Source organism: Macrosteles quadrilineatus, unplaced genomic scaffold (genome assembly GCF_028750875.1).
Source record: "Macrosteles quadrilineatus isolate MER2022 unplaced genomic scaffold, UCM_ALF_1.0 Scaffold_2__2_contigs__length_208266976, whole genome shotgun sequence".
Taxonomy (NCBI): Eukaryota; Metazoa; Arthropoda; class Insecta; order Hemiptera; family Cicadellidae; genus Macrosteles; species Macrosteles quadrilineatus.
The window spans coordinates 10766203-10787274 of record NW_026542595.1 but is presented as its reverse complement, the minus strand read 5'-3'; the positions used below and the strand labels follow the sequence as shown (position 1 = coordinate 10787274).

Here is a 21072-nt window from a genome sequence, read left to right as displayed (position 1 = left end):
CTTTGAATTTTGAATCAGAATCTTTGACCGAGGTTGGTGTATAGTTTATGTCATTTATTTTGTCTGTTTGTTTTTTAGATTGTGCTAAAATGGTTGACAAAGTTGGCAGTCACTTTAAGACTATGAAACATATAATAAACAAAGTTTTGGTTATTTCTAAGGGAACTTAGAAGTTAGAACTTGAGTTGGGATTTACAAATGGTAATTTAGACGTATGCTAAAAATAATATACATTCATATATCATATGTACATTGGTATTCACACGTTAATTGATGGAATTAGCAGCCTACGTAAGAAAGTGGCTTCATGGAACAAGAAAGACAAATACTACCAAAACCTCAATTGCTGTCCAATAACATAAATCAAAAACTTCTTCATCCATTTTTCAAACAAAAACAATAACAATAACAAAATATAAACAACAAAAAATATGGCAAAGTTGCCTAAAAACACAAAATTATAAACAAATTTAATTAACAAAAAGTTCAACAACAACAAATTAAGTTTAATATCTTTAATAACAACACAAACGCTATGTGCTGTGTGCACTGTGACTGTGGAGTGTTTGTGAGGAAAGACCGTGAGACTGGTTGTAGTGTAGGAACATCAACCCACTTCCGGTCTGAAGAGTCTGGTCTGGTCTGGTCGGGTTGGCTCATCAGAAAAAATTTAGGTCACACCTTATTCCCTATAGAAAAAATTTGCTAAAAGGGCGTTTTCTTGGTATCACAAAAAGGCAAACAGGTATATGAACAAATATGAACACAAAATATAAAAAAATTTGTCACAAAAAATGTTTATACCAATACTTTTGACTATGCCATGGACGCTTAGCCACAACTGATGTCCGATTTACGCGTCGGTGCCCTTTCCTTGATGGCGCCCCATGTAGCTGCATGTTTTGCATCGTACTTGCGCCAGACTTGAGCAAGCAGTCTAATAAAAAACCAAAAAATTTTTAATGGAAAATAAATTCTCTTTTGTGATTTTTGTTACAGGTTTAGGTTCATCCATAGCCATTAACTAATAAATTCACCCTAGAAGAATCAACAGTTTCAACCCGGAAAAAGTCAGTAAGAGATTTGGTTTTCAATAGGATCAATTTCTGTGACCTGAATTCCACTTTGAACTGAACTGTTGATTTTACCATGGAAAAATAATAAGATATTACGGTACTAATTTCATTAATTATATGATGGAGAACACAGCACCAGTTGGGAATACCAAACCAATTTACAAACCACATGACAATCAGAGTATTATAACTGAGCTACAACAACAACATGCCTCTGAAGCTTTGCCCATGATATCCAGTCTAGACGACGAAGAACCAAAAAAGACACAGAGTTCAGTAAGATATGAGGTTTCCAAGTGCCATCTTTCAACAAATAGTACCGATTTTGAATCAAGTACAAACCTAGATGAAACCCCTGCAATCATTGTTAGAAAAATTCTAGAAGAAACTCTTGATAGTGTTTTTGAAACAACATCAAAAGCTAGGTCAGTGATGACTAATTTGAGTGAAAAGAGAGGCCTCATTTCAAACAGCAGTATACAAAATCAAACCCCAGAATCAATAGAGTGTTTTGTAAGTTCAACATCAAATGCATATAAAAATCATATGCATATAAATGCTTTTTCCTCTTCCATTTTGAGGAATCTATTAACTGGTGGAGTCTATTACCCACCATACTTACCCAAGGGTAGATTGGCATTCAGCAATTTTTCAGGACCAGGCACTAATACACCTTATTTACCTGACCTTAATGAAAAGTCAACCCCACTATTGCAAATGAGGAGTGAACATTTAATTAATGACACCTTGTTGTACACTATCAAGGCAGAAATAAATAATGTTTGCAATACCCATCCTAATATGTGTTCATTAGCTGTGCCAAAAGGGTGTACACATGATCAACAACATGTTAAGAGCATAGCTGGTCTTTGTAGTACAAAAAATATAGCCGTTTTTATGGAAGAAAAACATCTATCCAATAATTACATGTTTTCTGCTGTAACTCAGAATGTATCATTTCCAACTTCAACTGAAAGTAACTTGATAGAACTCCTTCTAAATAAAACAGACAATCTGGCATGTTCAATTCCAAGTGAAACCCAAAGTGACCATTATAATAAAATATCTTCCCTGGAATCAGCCAGCTCAAGCACTCTTTCATTGTTTGATGAAAATACAGAAAATACTACTCAGTTAAACTTAAAAAGCGACCAAATTGTACCCAGTGATTTCATTGAAAACAATCAAATGGCATTAAATTTGCCTACACATGAAGTCATGCAGAGTAAGTTTGAAACAAGTAAGAACTATACAATACAAACAGCTTCCATGATAACAAATAGTGACAAAGATCTCAGTGGACAAAACAGTACACTAAAGCCATGTGGTTTGATTGAAATAACAACACAAAATAAAATTGTGTTATCATTGGTGAATAAAATTGCACTAAATGATTTTGACGGCATTCCTTCCAAAATTCTTAGTTTATTACAACCTTCCCCAAGTAATAGCAATACAACAGGAATTGAAAGCTACTCTGATGTTGGGAACAGGAATCAGTTCTCCTCACCTTTGGAGTCAAAATTTGTAGATAGCCCAAAAAACACAACACAAATAAATATTTCTCACAAAACTGTAGATTGTAAATTAGTATCCAAAGAATCAAATGCAGTTCTAAATATGCGTGACTCTGCTATAAGTAATATTTTAAATGTAACTCAGAGAAATTATGCTGGTAGTTGTGATAAAGATACTGTAAAGCCTAACAACTGTAATTACAATAGTTTGCTAAATATTTCAAAGTATGACTCAAGTAAGGAAAATTGTGATATTTCTGAAGAAACATTTACAGAATTACATGAAGATGAGGTTTTGTGTAATTCACCACTGCCTAGCAATGAAAGGACTGATGTTGTAGAAGCCAGAGATGTGGATGAACTTGATGAAGTAATTGATGATTCAATAAACAGGTTTGAGAATTTTACAGTGGATGTTGGTGTCTTAGCTACTCCATCCATTGCTGAAAAGTCCTGCCAGACAGAATTAATAGGAGATGACTATGTCAAATGTAAAAGGTGTCTAGAATTAGATAACTGCAGAAGTGAACCAGCAAAAAAACCAAGAATTGGTTTGAACGAAATGCTTGATTTACAATATGAAACTAGAAATACAAATTATAGTTATATTGATTCAAAAGAATCCCAAACCCAATTTATAACTAGAGACTTGCCCAATATTATAGAAAGGAAATGTTACTCAGACCACGATATCACTAGTAGGAGTAACATATTGATACCAAATCATTTGGAAGCAGTTCAGTTTACTAATGTCTATCCATCTGTAAATAATGACATACAATTGAGATTGATTGAGGATATTCAAGGATATCACAGGGAGGGAACAGATGAGATAGATGAAATGGAGGAAGACGAGAACTACTTATTTGAGGAAAAAAAGACAGATCGTTCAAATAAAGATGAATCAGAACAGGAAGTTCCTTCAAATGCAACATTCAACAAAGGTAATCTACATGTATATATATTTAGTAAACTTATAAAAAAAATTCAGTTCAAGACACACAGTAGTTATAATAATACTGCTGCATTTGTTTTAATCTATGCTGTCTTATGACACACTTTTACATTTCATGTGTTCACTGTAGTACAAAGTCATGTTCTAGGTCAAACTTAAATACATCCATTCTTAAAGTATAGAGAAAAGTTAGTATTCAAGCCAATCTTGTACTCAAAGTCCTCAACAACAATTTTGTCAGTCCAATTTTGTCATCAAACATGTTTGTCTTTACATGTTATTGTACCACTCAAACTTGTTATCCATAGCCCTTGTAGATTTATACCTTTGACTATTAATAAAACTAGACATCCCATCCCTGGGAAAAAAATCGTCGTTGTTGATGTGAGCCACCGACAGATTGTGCTGAAATTACTGATCTGTAGAATACACAAACATTTTTACCAAGTCAAACTGATGGAATAGCTCATTGTGAGCTATAGCAACTGTTATGACCCATCAACTATATCAGCATAAAAAATAAGGTAGGAAATATAATTTTATACACTAGCGCATTCTGTGACTGGGTCACATAACTATATTCTTTTTTGATTAAAAATTGCCGACATCTGGTTTATGTAGATGGGACGTCTACTTCAGTATTCAATAGTCAATGATCATACTCATGACTTTCAGAGTAATGTAATAAGGACACGATGATGTGTTACTATGTTCTTACATATTTTTGGTGCTCATATTAAGCAACAAATTTTTGATCAGGCAAAGAATTTCTCTGATAATGAAGTTTGTTATTACTTTATACTTTCCTGATTTTATTATTCCCTTCATTAGAGTAAAGCCTGAATCGCATAACTACAGGATGTCTGGGTTGGAGGTATCAAGAAACAACTACAAACATATTTTAATTTTAAAACTACTACGGTACCAAAACCCGACTTTGCCTATAAAAATATCAGGTTTTGTCTGTTTTCGTAGGTACCCATATCTTGGCACCTACCATTAAATCTACGAATATGTTAAATATTCTTCCTTTATGGTAGAACATTAGAACATAGACCAACTACTATGGCACATTTTGATAAAAAATTTACTATGCAGGTCATAAAACACCCTAAAATGAAATGATATCCTTTTATTTTCAGGTTCAATTTCCTTACCTTGGAAAACTCTGAAATAGTGTACAAAATAATTGAATATTTTCATGCACACTCGTTTTTTACACCATATTCAGCGGACATTCACTAACTTTTGTCAAATATAACACCCTTTTGTTAATTAAGACAAAGGAAAATTCTATTAGTTTAAATATGAAAAATCACCTTTTAAACAAATGTTGTGTGGCCACCTACCTCTTTATCCAATTATATACAATATGCAATTTTAAATCCAATAATTTTACAGTAAAACAGCAACTTTGTCGATGTGAAGACCACTGAAGTGAAACTCTTGGGCTAATTTCCACACTGGTTAAGTAGCTACATACCACCTCTCATTGAGTACCGTAGCCTACTATTACCAAACACGTTTGTTTACCTCTGGGCCATTGAAACCTTAAGAGGGGTTTGGTCTCGCCAAGCCTCTTCTAATGTAGACCCCAGTTTGGTGACGTCTTTCATTACTTGGTCTTTCCACTTCATTCTTGCTTGGTCCTCCAAATAGTCATACAGTATATACCTTGTTGTACTTTTTAGATGATTTTATTCTTCAATAAAATAAGGCAGCACGTGGAGGAACAATTATTTTATTAACAGGACATAACTTTTAAGTGTTAGAGAACATTAAACCAACAAAACTCACTTGTGAATATAAACATAAATTTGACAACAAAGGAAATCATATACAATACAGACAAGGGGTAAAATTGAAATAATCATACGTTAACATATCTAATATATATAATCTTAACAGTAATCAGTAGTCTTTGGAATACACTTTTTACTTTAAAAAGTTTATGTATCTTCTCTCCACCTCGCAGAGCTATCAGAACACCCCATCCAAGCCTTTTACTTTTGGAAAGCACCCCAATATCTGGGTGTTTATACATTTATCTCAGCTCTCTGTTCTTTAGTATAGTATCTCAACCTCTGTTTTCTTGAACTGATCCATATATTTTTCTCTGCACTCTATTCTCTTTTTCAAACACAATTAAAAGTTTTTTGGATTCCTTGGTCAAATCAAATCAAATATGTCTTTATTCATAATAGTACAATTTATGTACAATGAATGGTGTCAGATCTTATTTCTAAGAAATAAAAATAAGTACATTAAAATTATCCTATTTACAAGTATAATACAGTCAGTGCCCAAGCCAGGATTTCAATTTCGGGGGGGTGAGGGTCTTCCGGGGGGGTTCAGGGAAGCTTACGGGGTTCGGGGGACCTCTCTAAATATTTTTTTAAATTTGGCTTAAAATCGACTAGTTTAATTCTGATATTAATTCTAACTTGCAAATCTTTCTTGAAACATTACAAATTTAACATCACATATTTTTATACATATATTGTATCTTGTTATTTTATACCCCATAAAATTATAATAAATCAAACCTTACTTTTTGAATTATGCTATTTAAATTCTGACCAAATGTTTGAATTGCATGAATTGAAACATTAGACGATATTATGGGTACCGAGACTACAAGACCCAAGGTCAGAGGGGAGAGGGGGGAGATGATTGCTGGAGTCAGAGTAGCAGAGACTGCAAGACATGCTCACGGATGTTGCAGTGGTCCAGGTGGACGATTACGGGTATTGCTACACCCCCCCCCCCCCTAGCACTGATGTGCTAACATGTTTTAAAACAACCAAGATCACTCTTATACTTCAATCTTATGACCATAAGTTCAAGTTCCTCTCAAGAGTCAATTTTAAAAATTCACATTTTTCTGAATAATAAAATAACAGCAAAATGACAATATTTACTGTTGTGGATTTAAAGCCAATAGTTGTGCATTACATCTTCTCAGTAAATATAATCACTTGGCTTACATTCACGTTGATTTTATTGGCCAAGTCATTATGGCCAGAGATTAAGTTTGGGCAAATGGAAGTTACTAAATACACTTAACCTGCAGTTTTTCTTAGGAATGTGTGTGATGACCTTTACCAAACCTTTATAACACAACTAAGATTGGGTTTCTTTTTGTTTGTATTTTAGGTTTACTTTGCTAACAAAATCATCCCTTAGATAGTTTATTTCTTGATATCTCTAACCCAGACATTGTATGTTAGTAGATAGGGAATATTGTATGGGTAGACTGAATGTTGATTTGTATTAAAAATAAATTATCTATGTTTTTACAGAATATCCTCCTCCACCTCCTCATCCCTTTGTTACTCCTAAGAAACCAGTCCTTAGAGTTGGTCTTCCAAGATCTGCTCGATTCAAACCATTACATCCCAGAGTTTAATGGCCTTTATCCCATGTTGTAGTAACTTAGTAAGTTAATTTGAAGTTTTAAGATATATCATCAGAGTCAAACTTAACCAGTGGCGTAGTCATACATAAAATTTATGTTGTGGGAACACTTTTGGTAGTATATTTTTTAGCGTTACCTGTAAAATTTAAACTTTTTAATTTAATTCAAGCTCTCATAATTTTACATAAATGAACCCTTGCCTGCAATTTAGATCCTTTTCTTAACGAATTATGAAATAGTGAAATTAGCATAAAAGAAAAATAGTTTTTATACTATGGTTGTATGTAAATTAAGAAACCCAACAAGCTCCAGTTGTAGCTAAGCTCAAATATGACACCAGACACCAGCATTGTGATCTTTTCATTCCTGATTACTATTACCTGATTACTGGGAAGCTAGTTCCCACCCCAATGCAAGGATTAGTATCATCATGATAGCCGATAGCAATGTGGGAAATATTGAATATTGATGCACCCATCAACTATGAATTGTTTTCTGTGATTACATATCTAAAGTCTAAAGGGCCAAACCCTATAAAAGCCCATTTCCAGTAGAAAAATACTTAAAATACTTTTATCTGAAATGGCGACCATACTAATGTAGGTATTTTAAGCCAAGTAGAATGAGATGAGTGTAGGATAAGTGGCGCGATCTTTTAGTCTTATTAGTGACTAAGGCCGACATTTCTCCTTAGACACAGCTGTTAATTAATAGCCCATACAACACAGCTAATGGCAACTAAGAGACCTACAGTTTATTGTGGAATCCAAACCACCTGTATAAATGTGAATTGGGAAACGTTTTTGAACATAGAAAGCGTGCATAGGGATGAGGAATGAAATAGAAGAATTTGAACCAACTGAAATGGTGTTGATCAATTTAAAACAGAACTAAAATTCGGAAAATTGATTTACAGAACAATAAAAACTAAACATAACAATAAATACTGAGAATGAATTACGGGTATTTGAAAAACAGCAAAAGGATATTATAAAGCTTTATACTACTACATTCACCCTCTATTTAATGTACGTATTCGTTGCATTATGCAGGGGTCCTTCTTACTATAGAAAAGGGGGAAAAATGTTTGATCTTAATTTTTAACAGAGGGATAACTGTAATTTGATTTGATTTCAGACCTTTTGGTCCAATTTCAGTCTTTTGCAGATGAGTATTATATTCTAGACTGTTTCTCTTATTTTGCGCCGTTATAAAATCTGCATTTGAAGGTACAGTATCCAAGTCTGAGAATGTTTTCACTACAGGTAGCTCAATTTCAGAAACTGCTTCGGGGGGAACTGCAAAAGGTGGCGAGTTGAAAAAACAGTCTCCTTCCCATCATTGTACTTGATGTGAGCATAGTCCGAATTCGTGAATTAGCTTCCACAAGTTGAGTCTGTTCAACAAGGGGTTCGCACTTGCTTTTACACACATGCGTCCTAACTAATCCGGTCCCAGGTTCATCAGCCACAGTGGCCCTCAAGCACAGTGCTTGAGGGGTTCTATAAAACAAATGTCTCGGATATTTAAATAAGTGTTTGTGATGTGTTAAATTTGTAGTGGTGCACAACAGGGATTGTATACAGTGTGAAGCTTCCAGAATAACATAATCACACTGTTCTTTCACTTCAGCCGTTAACTCTTGATAATCACTCAGTGACACTGATTTCCAAATTATTTTATTGAAAGTGTTTTACTTGAGAATACTATATAGATAGGGTTTGTAGGGTGATGAACGACTTGCGGCAATTCCTTTTGAATGTAAGAAATCCTTCAGTTCTCTTGATAAAATCAGATCCTTGGACTAAATGAATTAATGCAGGCATGCCAAACATGGTGATGATTAATGTCTCAGGCACTGATTACAGAAGATGCTGATGTATCAACACATGGTATAGCAAATGGATATCTTGAAAACTCATCGATGATAGTTTCATGTAACTAAGAGAATCAGACCCTTAAAGTCAACAACACGTCTCTCAAAAGGTGCCAAGGCATTGATTAAGGTTATAATTAGGCTTGTGAATTTGCGATAGAATCTTGATTTAATTTCTGCACTAACAGAACATGTAGCAGTCATTCTATGAACATATTCTATAGAGTAAGGAATATTTAAGTAGAGTAAGTAATGCTGTCTTTTCAAGAAATGAAACAACCACACAATACTCCTTGGATAGCCAGTGTTTTTCAGAGTCTCGAGTTAAAAGTGAAGAACAAAATAACACGTAAAAGAGCATCTACTACCACATTTTCTCTGTCATATCAGTTAACTACAGGGTGGGGCAATGAGAACGCCACAATTTGTTTTGGCTGTCACATGTTAATTGTTGCAACAACGAATGATCAGCTGTGCTTAAAACATCAATTAAAATATGCCATTTTAGTAAATATTATGCCCGAGGCTATTAACACTGAGATTTTGATGTGCAAACCTATTTTTTAAATAGTGGTTCTTGTGCAAACACCCAGAGATTGTTTGGACCACATTCCATCCTTGGTCAACATGGTACTGTTCAGGATTGGAAAACAACGGTGAACTGGGTAAAATTATTTAGGATAAACGCTTAAACCTTAAAAATAATTGGTGGGTGCCGGAAAAACTCCTTGTACACCAGCAAATTTTCAAAGAGTGCGAGTCGCAGTAACTCAAAGTCCTAAGAGATTTGCCAGGAAACTGTTGTTGTTGAAAGCTTTACGTTGGCTCCTTTTTTTGGAAGGGGGGGGGTTTCTAATAAGCTACTTGAAGTTCTAGGTTTTTCGAAGTCACCCTCACAGATTTGCTTGAACCGAAGCTAAGAATTGTCCAAAAACTAAAGTGATTGCTGAAGAAATGCTGGAGGAGTACCGGTATTTGTTGGAGTTTTCAAGTGCCTAATGTCAAGTACGACAAGGACGTCACTTGGAGGATTTCGTTCTCAAGAAATGGAAAAATGACTTTGTTAAGTTAAAATGGGAAAATATAAGCTGTGTTTTGATGTGCTATTTATATCCATAGGGTGAATATTGTTGAGTTTGTACTGCTTATAAATTGGGGCGCTTTCATTGCCCCACACCCTGTATTATAGAGGAGTATGATCCTAACTGAAGTCGCCTCTTTAGAATCTTGTTACTCTCTATCTTGTTACTTTACCATTAAGCATTTGGTTGAACAAGGAAGAGACCAAATAAGAGTTCTCTGCAAAAACGCTTCACTATTTGTCACACCAAAAGGAATATGGATGTATGTAATGGTAATGCTTTTACCATTATAGATTTAAATTGTTTTTTTTTTTTTTTGAAAGATTGGGACTTAATGATATCCTTCCTAGATCAATTGTACTAAATCTACATACTTTGCACTGATCAATTTCAATACAAGCTGAGTGAATTTGTTAATAGTTTGAGTGTAATCAACACATAAAGGGTTTTTGTGTTTGTTATTGACAACCATTACCAGGGCTCCCAAGGGAAATCTACTGGATTCAATAACTCCTACCAAGAGCAGTCTGAGTTTAAATTTTTATCTTAAACTTGCTGTCTTCTTGGGACTTACTTTCAATGAGGCCCCACCATTTAGTTATATTACTGAAAATCTGAGCAGGCGGAACTTTGACACTAAGTTGGTTACACACATTTAAATGTGGGCATTCTCTACCAATCTTTAACCCTACGGGCTACGGCAGAGTGTTGACGAAGAATATCATCATGCCCTATCACAACATCAACCCACAAGTTGAGTTTTGCTTGTGGATATTTGTTTCTCCTATGTCAATTGTACAATGGCCATGTACACGAAACATGCAGTTTTTTACAAATGGTGCAGAGACACTTATTTCGAGGATGTCCAGGTTGCACACTGAAGTAACAATTACTCTTCTTAAGTGATGAGACTTGATGGATACAGATTCGGATACAATTTTGGAGTCATTATCGGCAATATAAACTTTGGATCTTCCGATCCGGTAAATAACTATTGGATCTTCCGATTGGCAATATAAACTTGGAGTCTTGTGAAATGCTAAATGCTCCCGATAAATATAGCGTCAGCATAAGAGTCAGCTCCTTAAATTACTTCATGTACTAGTACAGTATACTGTAATTCATAAAGTGTATTAGAAGCTTTAACTTATTATATATTATATTGTTATTATATTAGTATATTCCTTAGCAGCACATATTTCTTAGATGGAAATTTCAATGCTTTCCAATGATTCCTTAGCTAAATCAGCATGATGATCATTAGGGTCTAAGCACAATTGTACTTGTGGGAAAAGCGTTTCCATTGATTTGAGGTATGTTATGAAAATAAAGATGATTATTGTTAGGTTGAATGAATTGTTATGAAAAAGACAAGTTGAACCAACTGAAACGGTATTATTCAATTTAAAACTGAACAAAATTTTAAAGAATAGAATAACAGGACAATAAAAACTTAACATAAAATTTACTGGAACAAATTTAACAGAGCTGTTTTAAATACAGTGAAAGGAAATTGTGAAATTTATACTACTACAGGGGTTCGGAGATGTTTACGAGATTTTAATTAGTGTAGGCCAGCTATGAAAGCTTATCATCAGTTTCATGAGAGTCAGTGGCCAAAATTAGAGAAATTCAGTCGATGGTTCAAGAGTGACTGAATGAGATATTATCAAACTGAACTGACTGGGGACTAGGGACGTCTCTAAAACTACCAAGTACAACGGTAAACGCTGGTAGTCCTAAACAGGCTGCTCCTTATAGTAAACATTTTCAACTTTAATCCCTGTCTCGTCTCGAGTCTCCATGGGAACTTAGTTTGAACAATAGTTGCAAACTTCTTGATGGGAACTTAGTAAAAGTAAGCCTGCACAGAACAAATGTGAGCAGGGCTTGTGACTCCCTTCCTAGGCCATATTTTTGCAAAATTGTAAATTTTTATTTTTATAAACTTTTTTATAATTGTCTATCAACTGGCAATGGATTTAAATAGGGTATGTCCGGATGATGACCCTCTCACAGAAAACGATTCACATAACAGTATTCATTATTATTAGTGGGGGCGTTGATTTTCTTTAGGCTACTTGAGCAAGTGAAGAGATTAATCCTTGCATAGGGGTTGAAAGTGGCTAAAATAGTAGTAAATAAACACGGTTTCAGATGTCAACTGTCAACTATAGTTGTTTGGCTTGAAGGTTGTAGCTTGTTTGGCTGCGCTGCAACTGGAACTTGTTGGAGACCTTAACTTACAGACCATTCTCAAACTTCATTGTAAAATGAAAATAGATTTATTTGAAAATTTCTTCCTGATCTGTCATAATCTCACTTACAAATTTCTTACTTACCAAAAAGTGCACAGAATGCACAAAAAAAGTTTCAAAGTTTTGTGGTAAAACTTAACAAAACCTGAGAGTAAACAGTATTGTAAAAAATAACCAACGATATAGTTGGTTAGTAGTACATCGTTGAAAATAACTTGCTCATAGGGAGTCCAAACCTTTAGTTTTATGAACAAATCAAAAAGCCAATTTCTTAGCTACTGTTTTTAGCTTAAACAATTTTTATAGTATGGATTTTAAATTTGAGCTAATTATTTGAATGTCTAGGCTATATGTATCAAACAACAGCGGCATTACAGTATTTACTGATATATATTGTCCCAACCAAATTCAATTCAATACCAGCATCATCTAAATTTGTAAAAATACAAAAACATTCACATGGAATCAACAGTGACTGTTGCAAGATAGACTCTCCCAGTGCCTGTGGTAAGTGAAGTGCAAGGCCACTCTAGTGAGTCAAGAAAGTCAGGAAGCCCCTGTGTGTGAGGAAATGAAGGAAGGATGTCAGATAAAAATCAGATGTTTTTTAATTAAAGTTACTTTCCGTAATTTCTGATGGAGAGTATACAGAAGTATTAAGTAGTATTAAGATTAAAAAATAAATTAGTAAACTTTATAAACTGCTATATCTGACATTAATTATTTATTTTCTTTAAGCTGCAGATCCAGATGCCATCAAGTGGATTTCATCTTGGAAACATTTCGAGAAGCTGGCAGTAAACAAATTTTTTATATTTCAGTTTTTATAATTTTTGTTTAGGTTAGCGTCTAAGTAAATAGGTTTGTGTTCATAATTTGAATAGGAGGAACAGATTGAGGAATTGAGGAGTAATATTTGTAGTATTGTTATTAGCCTACTTTGTATGTTGTTAGTAGGATGGTAGAAACAATATTTTGTAATTTTTAAGGGATATTTTCTGTACATCTTGCTCTGAGTTAGGGATCCAAGCTGAATCTTTGGCTACTTATAGAATTGCTGTAGTGTAGTTGTTAAGTACCGGTATAGTAGAGGTTTAGAAATACATATTTTGTTTGGTTTTGTTCAAAAAAACATTAAACATATACATTATAATAGGAACATTTTCTAACTTATATGCTTAAACTGAAAAAAAAAAAAAATGCATTCATGTGAGTTTTAGCTGTTATGTTTTTACTAATGTAAGGAAGAAAAAGAATAATGGTGGGCTCACTATAGGATTGAATCGTTATAAGAAATATGTATGGATAAAATATGTTGTTTAAACTTGATCCCTATTTCTAATGTTTTTTTATTGTGGAATTTTAGCTGTTTCCGTGACTGCAAAAACATTATTATAAATAATGCTAATTACATACCAAAGAGGTGACAGTCCCGTTAAAATAGTATTGTAGTTATAATATCCTAAACTGATGGATAATTAGTTGGTTAATTAGTTGCTTGTGCAAATAATAGTCAGTTGCCATAAGCTCTTTGTACCAAAGGTTTCAGTCTCAAATTGTATTTTTAAAATAATTGATTTTTTATCAATATCAACAGTATAATAATATCAATGCAAAAAATAATGGAGCAAATTTTATTTAAATACTTTGCATTGTCTTATGGCTTAGATTTAACATTTTACTTGCTTTCTAAACCAATCCAATACTCAAAATGTAAATAAGCAAAATAAAGATGTATTTTTAAAGTTAAGTACTGTAATGTCAAAAACTATTGTCTAAGAAATGATGATTAGCATTATTTAAAACATAAGTAAATGTATGATTTTCTTTCAATAGAAATACTTTTGTTATTGTTATTTTGGGTAGCCTAGTTATCATGTCTTTATTCTTGATAATAAAATAAACTAATGTTTTGATTGAACAGCATCTCTAATTTATAGTGTCTTAGATTGTGTAATATACAGATGACTTTACCAAGCAAGTAAAGCCTGTATAGATAAGTTTATTGGCAAATTGAATTTTGTTATTAAGGTACGATTCCCAAGCCTGGCTTACTGAGACTCAAAGTCAAATACCTCTATATGTTGATTTAAAGCCCTGATTATATTTTCGTTTTCATTTGTGTCATTCAATACCATTTTCAATACAATTTTATTTTGTATGTATATATCATATAAATATTCCAATGGTATTCGTAGCAGTTTTGTAAGGATAAGTTTTACTGCAAACTTTAGTAAAACAAACTTGAGGTAAAACTATATTCTTCATCTTTCTTAATATTTAAGTACCTACATATTTTATTCACTGTTTTGTTTTTGCAAAATATCCAATATATAGGAAATAAGGTATTTTTTATTTTGTTGAGACATAATTAATTATTTTTTCTACAGTTACCTAACAATGTACATGTTCTCTCACTGATTTGAGAAAGCAAAGTGGCCAATTCGCTCATCAGTGAGACAATGTTAACATTGTCTCACTCTAATTACTTTGTCTCACTCCAGATTTGCAACGTGAATGCACGAAAAATAGTGAGCGCGTAACATGCAGACAAGGTCGTATGCGCGCGAAATACGTTGGCAGCACTGGCTGTAAATCAGCTGGTCAGCTGTTTTACTGTTGTATCATTAAATGTAATATTAAAAGTTCACTTCTGTGTAAAAATATTTTACGTTTCTTTACCAATTTATTTGTTTCATAGTAACTGTAGGAAAAATATAATGTGCAACTCGAGTGCAAAGTGCAAATCACTTTGCTCACTAGTTGCACAAATAACTATTAGATTCCATAATTGTGTTTTAAGTGAACTATAGCATTTTTGTTTAAGATTTTTGGAGATAGGAGAAAAAACAATATGTTGAGAACAAAGTACCTCAACAGATTAATTAGGTAGTAAACACAATGGGTAGTAAACAATATTTTTGTGTTCCTAATGGCAGCAACCCTAATTAAATAGGTATTTAATCTCAAAGTACCCATGAACTTTTGAGAAAACTACAAGTCACACCCCCATAAACCATATACTTAAAATGTTCCTCATGACGAGAAAACTTTAGCAAAACTATCCATTATTTCATAAATTACCCTTAAGGTCGTATTTACTTTCAAAGGGAACTTTTTATATATATACCTAATGTTAAAAATACCTCAGCTGTACTTATTTGTTTGTTATTATTTCAATTTATTACCTTATTGAAATCAGGTGTGATTATTTATTTGTATTACTATAATCTGTTTTGTTTATTTCAGATTAACCAATCAATAGTTTTATTACTTATGAAATCTAACGGGGTGAAGCCCGTAGGTAATTTTTAATAACCTTGGGTAACATAACAGCTATATAGTAGAGTTTACTTTTTAAACTGTAAATTTCCATACCCTACTAATAAGAAACCAGCTGAGAGTGCGAGAGAGAGAAAGACAGATGAAACGAAGCTGCTGCGATCTCTTGGGTAAGGAAGGAGTGAATTAGTGCTGCGACTGCCCTGCTGTCTGGTAGTGTTCGCCGTAAGTACAATGGTACACAGTTATAACAGAACAATGAACTTAGAGCCCCCAGCCACGTGCCCCAGTATCACATAACAGTGAGATTGCAAATACTGTACATTCACATTGAGAGTATACCACGCATTCCATTAGTATTAGTATTTGATATAAAATATGTGATCGCAGGATGACGATTAAGAAATTGTTTGCTACCTTTTCTACTTTACCTTTTAAGATTAAACCAAATCTACAAACCAGCAAATTGTACGATATTTAACTGAAGTTAGATGTTCTCGTTTTTATAATTTGACATTAAACCTAAATTATTATTTATTACACTCTCAACTAACTATGATTATAAAAATGTAACCTTTCAATATATTTTGTTTCAATTCAAGACGAATATGACTGAAGTCAGTAAAATATTAAAATAACAATGTTACTTCTACAGTAGCTGGTTTCACATTGTGTATCATAAATTTCGCGAAGAAATAATTTCATGAACAACCATGTTGAAGCGCATGGCTGAGGTGTCCGAGTGGTTAAGGAGTTGGACTTGAAATCCAATGGGTTCTACCCGCGCAGGTTCGAATCCTGTCCTCAGCGGCGTATTCTTTTTATGCGAGTAAGTACTAGCACACTTCACAACTCTTGATGTGTAATAAGTTGTTACTTGTTCTGGGGTAAATATTCGGTAACTTTGGTTAAATTTATAAATTTTACATTGTATTCGAAACTATTTAACAATATATTTTGTCCAGCAATATTTTTGAATGGCCAAATATACAACATTAATAAATTATATATGATGCAACCATCGATTATAGTGAACCATAGCCAAAGTCCGTGAACTTCAATGTAAATTAGTTTAGAAACCTTTGTGTAAATATCTATCTAAATTATAATAGTAGCACTATTTGACAAAATACAGTGTGTTATATTTACGTAATGAAACACTTGAAAACAGCAATGTTGTGAAGTATACACGATACAGTATCTATTACAAACCAAATTGACCGATGCATTTTTCATTTTTGACGAACTTTATAAACATACACATACCTAAATTTTTTTGTGGGTTGGGTTGCGCAGTACTGTACTCGCGCTTTGCAGTAAGAACCTAGAAATACAGTAAGTAATGCGATTCAGGGATACGATGGTTTACAGAACTAAACGGCTTTTAGATATACAAATACTGTAAGTTATTAACTCGCAAAACCAATCAGTAATAATTAATTTGAAAAATTTCGAAATTTCTGACCTTATTTGGACGTTTGTTTGATAAAGACCTGCCGCACCTTATATCTTTGTTCAAGCTATTGAAACCTTTTGCAATTTAAAATATGAACAATGCTTACAACAAACTATAACAAATTGACTAATAATGTTCAAATAAATCTTGGTTAAAAAGGTGTTCAAAACACTGACTCATTATCTGTTCGGATTATCTCTGAGTGAGTAAAGTAGAGTGAAATTTGGAACGCACATGACATTTATACATGTATCCCTTTTTTAAACCATCGATAGTTTGAAGAACTGTTAACTGTTATGTGAATCATTTACTTGTAATGAACTGGCAACTTCGATCTCGGCTAATACCTAAAAATAAAATTCAAGTACGACATTTAGGCTCGTCTGATATAACGGCGGCCGCTTGGTCTAGGGGTATGATTCCTGCTTTGGGTGCAGGAGGTCCCGGGTTCAAATCCCGGAGCGGCCCTTAACTTTTGTATCTTATTATTTTTCCTCCTTAACTTTTACTACAGTTAGTTATGGAAATGTCATGAAAACGTGTATCATGGGGTTTAATACCCCCGCCGTAGCAAACCTACCATCTAAGCGAATTTCCATTTGCCTGAGGTGTAACAAGTAGGCGACATAGGTTTGCTGATACGGGAAAACTAATAAAGTGTGTTTTTAGTAAAATATTAATAGCTTAGTATAAAATAAATAAATTTGTAAAGTTTGATCAAAATATATCCATAAACAAAGCCAATTACAACTACAATACATTCTCCATAAGAATAACATGGGAATTTTAAAATTATTTTCTCCGTAAATAATAACCGTACAAAAAAACTTAGATAAACTGAATTATTTGCTTTTTACGCTCTTTAAAAAGGTCTAGAGAGGAATTATTGGGGAATTTTGTGTTTTGAGGATCAAAAATGAGAAAAAACAATTTTAACCCCATAAAACCCCCGTAAAACCCTGGTCCCATGGTCCGATCATGCTAGTTCGCATGATAAAAGATTAAGATAGAAACAATATGACTATGACATTACTGTTGAAACTAGACGTTGTTCAATAAAATGAGTTTTAAAAAGGGTACTTTAGTTTTTAGTAATGTATTTATATATATATATATATATACATACATACAGTATGTAAAAATTTGAACGAATGGTTTTTTTAGCCTCTGGGGACATCAAAATAAAAAAGTAAATCGGTCCGGACCTAGGTCTTACCACACCACCTACGGTAATAAAGTCAATGGCATTAGCTTTTTCCCTATATGAAATTCTAAAAAGGGATAAAATACTTGTTGTAAAATTTTACCTGTAAAATATATTATTTAAGTTTTGTTCGGTCATTTTAGCGAATCGTCCATATTGTATAGGGAAGTATCTATTACCGTAGGTCTCGTGTTAAGACCTAGACCCGGGACTGATGTATTTCGTTTTCGTGTCCCCAGAGACCAAAACATCCGTTCAAATCTATATAATTAATACGCTACATGAAACTTTGACGGTTGAACTCCTCCGCCATTTCTTAACCGATTTTATCCATTGACGTCTCATTGGAAAGAGCGTCTCGCATAGATTTGCAAACTGGCCTTACATTTTTTAAAAAGTCCCTTGGGTTCTGCCCCAGTGGCTTTGAAAGTTCCCATGTTATCCTTATGAAGAACATAATTGTTTACATTTTGATCAGCTGTATAATTTAATTGCTGTTATTTATTTTTCAATTCAATGAAACGCATTGAGTACATTTGTTTACTATTTGAGTTTGTGTAAACATAACCCCCAAGACGGATCGTGTTGGTATGGTTGTATCTTAAATTTGTGTATTTATGGTTGTTATGTGTCGCTATGACGGATCGTGTTAGCACGATTCTAACTTAGATTTGTGCATTTATCGTTGTTTTGTGTACCTATAATTTGTTTATTTGTTGTTTTTTCCTTTTAAACGCCTCCAACGCGACAAAAACGAAACATAGACAGGAGGCGTAATTGTGAAAACCACCGCAGCTACAGAACAGTGGCGCGTATCAGGCTTAGTCAGCACCTGACCCTGGACAATCTCAACTATTAGGTTACAAATGAGCCCTAACACTATAATAACACTATACTACCCCAAAACGACTTTTCGTTCTTAATTGGCCCTCTATCAATGACCTGTGTTGTCTGTACAGCGAGGCATTTAGAGAAGGAGAAAACCGGCCGGAATGTTTTAGGTTTATCAATAACAAAGATAAAAATGGTCTGACTCTTTAAAAAATCTTTGAGTTGACTCTTTTAAACTCATTGTAAATATGACGGTTATTCGTTTTGAAATAACTCCTGTAAAATACATTGCAATTGCTCGAATTCGAGCAACATGTACGCTAGTTCATATAATTATGTGTGTCCGTTATAGTCCAGGACCTGACTAGGGTTCTGTGTGCATGTCGTGTATAGAGAATTTTGCTTTTGCATTTCAATATAGGTGTCTTAGGAAGTGTTTTCCACTCGGGTGTCAAGTTCGCACCTGGTACGTTTTCGAGCTATGACGTCATCAAAATGGCGGCCATTGATTTTTTTAAATCGTATATTTCGCAAACTATTTGTCGGATCGGAATGAACTTTTTTTTGCTTGAAAGATAAGTTTAAATGCTACCTGTTTTACATTTACACATTTGTTGTATGTTTAGTACATTCTTCGTAATTATGCAAAAACCTGTATTTTTAAATATTTTTGTGTTATTTTTGCTTGTAACGTTTTATTGATACAATTTATCAAAAACCACCAATAAAAAAAGTTGTAGAACGTTTAAAAATCTTTACAACAATACCAAATTCGATTTGTTTTACTCTAAAGATTACGTCAAAAAACTAGATAAATCTCATAAAAACACCAATTTTGGCGCAAAAACGCCTATTAGTCCGGCATCTAGGGCAGTTCGCAAGTCTTATAAAGACAGTTTTACCATTCAATGTTGATGTATGTGTCTAAATAAGTGTTTTCAACTCGGGTGTCACGTCTGCACCCACTGCAGTTTCCGGTTATGACGTCATTAAAATGGCGGAAAGGGCTATATTAAAAATAACTATATTTTACATACCATGTATCGGATCGGAATGAACTTTTTTTTGTTTGAAAGATAAGTTTACATGCTATCTTTCTTACATTTACACTTTTGTTGTGTGTTTAGTACATTTTTCGTAATTTTGCAAAAACCTATATTTTTAAACATTTTTGTGTTGTTTTTGTCAATAACGTTTTATTGATACAATATATCAGAAATAACTTAAAGACAAAGTTGTAGCACGTTAAAAGAGCTTTACAAAAATACCATATTCGATATGCTTTACTCAAAGGATCACGTCAAGAAACTAGAAAATCGTACAAAACAACCTAATTTGGCGCAAAAACGCATATAAATCCGACATCGATGGCTGTGTACGAGTCATATATAGACAGTTTTACCATTCAATGTTGATGTATGTGTCTAAAGAAGTGTTTTTAACTCGGGTGTCACGTCTGGAGCCACTGCAGTTTCCGGTTATGATGTCTTTAAAATTGCTACATGTTACGATTTCACCAACTATTTTACTTAAAATAAGACCATTACCCTCTTTTATGCAAATAAAAACACAACAAATCAATGTAATTAGTCCATAGGAATGTTTCCACTATATAAATACCCCCGGTGCAGCAATCCTGTCGACTAAGCGAATTTCCATTTGCCTGGATTGATTTTCAATTAATCTATTAAATCAAAATTGTTTAAGAATACCTAGGTTTGCTGCTTAAGGGAAACTAATAAAGTGGATTGTTTATTAAAATATTAATAGCTTAGTATTGGATAAATAAATCTGCCAAGTTTGATCAAAATATATCCATAACAAGCCAACTACTACGGTTACAATATTGTCCATAAGAATAACATTGGAATTTTAAATGAAAAATGTTTTTATTTTCTCAATAACCAATAACCGTTCAAAAACACTTTTACCGTTCAAAAAACCTAGGTACTCTTAAACAATGTTGATTAATAGATTAATTGAAAATCAATCCAGGCAAATGGAAATTCGCTTAGTCGACAGGATTGCTGCACCGGGGGTATTTATATAGTGGAAACATTCCTATGGACTAATTACATTGATTTGTTGTGTTTTTATTTGCATAAAAGAGTGTAATG

General features: G+C 33.4%; 1 protein-coding gene and 2 non-coding genes across 3 annotated transcripts; all 3 read left to right on the top strand.

The window, feature by feature from the left end:
* The first annotated feature begins 1662 nt into the window (after nucleotides 1-1662).
* On the top strand, nucleotides 1663-13332 carry LOC128987319 (uncharacterized). Its single transcript, XM_054408098.1, has 3 exons — nucleotides 1663-3537; nucleotides 6851-6986; nucleotides 12921-13332. Exons 1-2 carry the CDS (start codon nucleotides 1794-1796, stop codon nucleotides 6955-6957), a joined length of 1851 nt encoding a protein of 616 aa, XP_054264073.1. The 5' UTR covers nucleotides 1663-1793; the 3' UTR covers nucleotides 6958-6986; nucleotides 12921-13332.
* Nucleotides 13333-16192: 2860 nt separating this feature from the next.
* Trnas-uga (transfer RNA serine (anticodon UGA)) lies at nucleotides 16193-16274 on the top strand. The gene has a single exon. It is a non-coding gene; the product is annotated as a tRNA-Ser (tRNA).
* Nucleotides 16275-17316: 1042 nt separating this feature from the next.
* Nucleotides 17317-17388, top strand: Trnap-ugg (transfer RNA proline (anticodon UGG)). The gene has a single exon. It is a non-coding gene; the product is annotated as a tRNA-Pro (tRNA).
* Nucleotides 17389-21072: the final 3684 nt, after the last annotated feature.